The sequence below is a fragment of the Populus alba genome, chromosome 2 (assembly GCF_005239225.2).
Source record: "Populus alba chromosome 2, ASM523922v2, whole genome shotgun sequence".
In the NCBI taxonomy this organism is placed as follows: Eukaryota; Viridiplantae; Streptophyta; class Magnoliopsida; order Malpighiales; family Salicaceae; genus Populus; species Populus alba.
Window position 1 is genome coordinate 857,569 of NC_133285.1, and position 1,880 is coordinate 859,448.

The following is a 1,880-nucleotide window of genomic DNA, read 5'->3' on the forward strand; positions in this document are numbered from 1 at the left end:
TGTTCTTCTTGAATCAAGTTTGTACAGGTTAATTATTCAAGCTGAAACCCTGTTGTAGAGCAGCATGTCAAGGAAGCAGGAAACAACTTTGTCAGACTTGCATTATGTTATCAATAATTTGATTACCATAGCATTTTAATATCATCGTTATGAACAGCTCCCAAAACATTATTGCGAGATTGAGATCTGAGCATTTCACATGATGAGATTCCAGCTAAATTATTCAAATGGTGTGATGACCATATTTCTGTGTGGGTTACAAGGAGGCATGATAATATCGTTTGAAAAATTATAATCAGTTGAGATTATATTATTAGCATTGTGCTTCCTGAACTACAACAATGATGAGAGAAAGTTGGTATTGTCAGGAAACTTGCCACATGACAGCGAAAGCAAGTCGGGATGCATGCATTCCTATTGTTATTTCCTATTCTATATATAATAGGTCCAGAAGAGGTTTCTTTAACAACGACTCCCAGGATCAATTGTATCAGCATTAGAGACTAGCTTTCTTCTGATAAAGGATTAAGATGGCTACTAGTCATGTTCGCTCGATCAGCTTGCCCTCCAGATCTCATCCTCTGATTGTAAGTGTTGAAGATCAGTTGGAGAGGTTGAGATCATCACAAACAACTTCCACTTCTGCTTACCACAAATTGAGTGGCCTCAAAGTTTTGTACGAGTGTGTTGATGATTTTCTTCAGCTGCCTCTATCCCAACAAACCCTCTCCAATGAACAACACAAAGAAGGGGCAGAAGAGGTGTTGAATGGATCTTTTCTCTTGTTGGATGTGTGCAGTACCACCAGAGATGCTTTTTCATCAATGAAGGAATGCTTGCAGCAACTTGAATCATCCCTCAGAAGAAGAAAAGGTAGAGAATCTGGCCTGGCAACTGAAGTTGAAGCCTATATGGCTTCTAGGAAACAAATTAATAAAACAATCCGCAAATGCTTCAGAAACTTGAAGAGCGTGGAAAAGAAAAACACTTCAGCAATCGATACACTCGGCATGCTAAGAGACGTTAAAGAAATAAGCCTTGAAATTTACCGATCTCTCTTGTCCTTGGTTTCTCAGCCAAAGGCAAGATCAAGCTCCCATGGCTGGTCTGTCGTTTCAAAATTCTTTCAATCCAAGAGTGTATCATGCGAAGGCGAAGCCAATGAATTGGAAAAGATAGATGCTGAATTGCTTGTCCTGAAGTCAAGCAAAGACATCAATCCTGCACAAGTGCAAAATGTATTGAAAGGACTCGAGGCATTGGAGTCCAGCTTTCAGGAAGCAGAGGAGGAGTTGGAGGGAGTTTACAGGAAGTTAGTGAAAACCAGAGTCTCGATTCTCAACACTCTTAGCCACTAGTCGATGCTCTTCTCAAGATGAGGCAGTTTTGCCTTCACAATCCTTCAAAACAATTTTGCCATAAGTGTAAATGTACAAAAAATAGACAGGTGTTTATTAAAATCAATATGAATATACCACAGCGTTCAATATCCAAATTGCTTGTCACACCTTCTTCTCTAATATTCCAGTCTTCATAATTTTATAGTTGATGCTCCAGAATCCAATCCAGTATACCGTTCCAGTAACTTGAGTTTTTGATTGTTTGGATAATGAATGTTTTTTATTGTTCGGACAACGAATGATCATACAATCATATTAATTTTCTATTCTCCATGACTCATGGTGTAAAGGGTTAGTAACAAAGATAGTGGAATTTAAGATTTTTTAATAATTAAGTTAATAATTTTTTAGTGAGAAATTATAATAAATAAGTATTAAATTTTTAAAACAAGAATATTTGTTCATAGTTCATGCATGATAAATGCTAAGAATATGTTGTAAAAGAGTGGAGATTGTGAACATTTTACCTAAATTGTTTAA

At 36.8% G+C, this 1,880-nt stretch overlaps 1 protein-coding gene across 1 annotated transcript; it reads left to right on the forward strand.

Moving 5' to 3' along the window:
* Positions 1-530: 530 nt before the first annotated feature.
* Positions 531-1,358, forward strand: LOC118042103 (uncharacterized). Its single transcript, XM_073407525.1, has one exon. It carries the CDS (start codon positions 531-533, stop codon positions 1,356-1,358), a length of 828 nt encoding a protein of 275 aa, XP_073263626.1.
* The last annotated feature ends 522 nt before the right edge of the window (positions 1,359-1,880 follow it).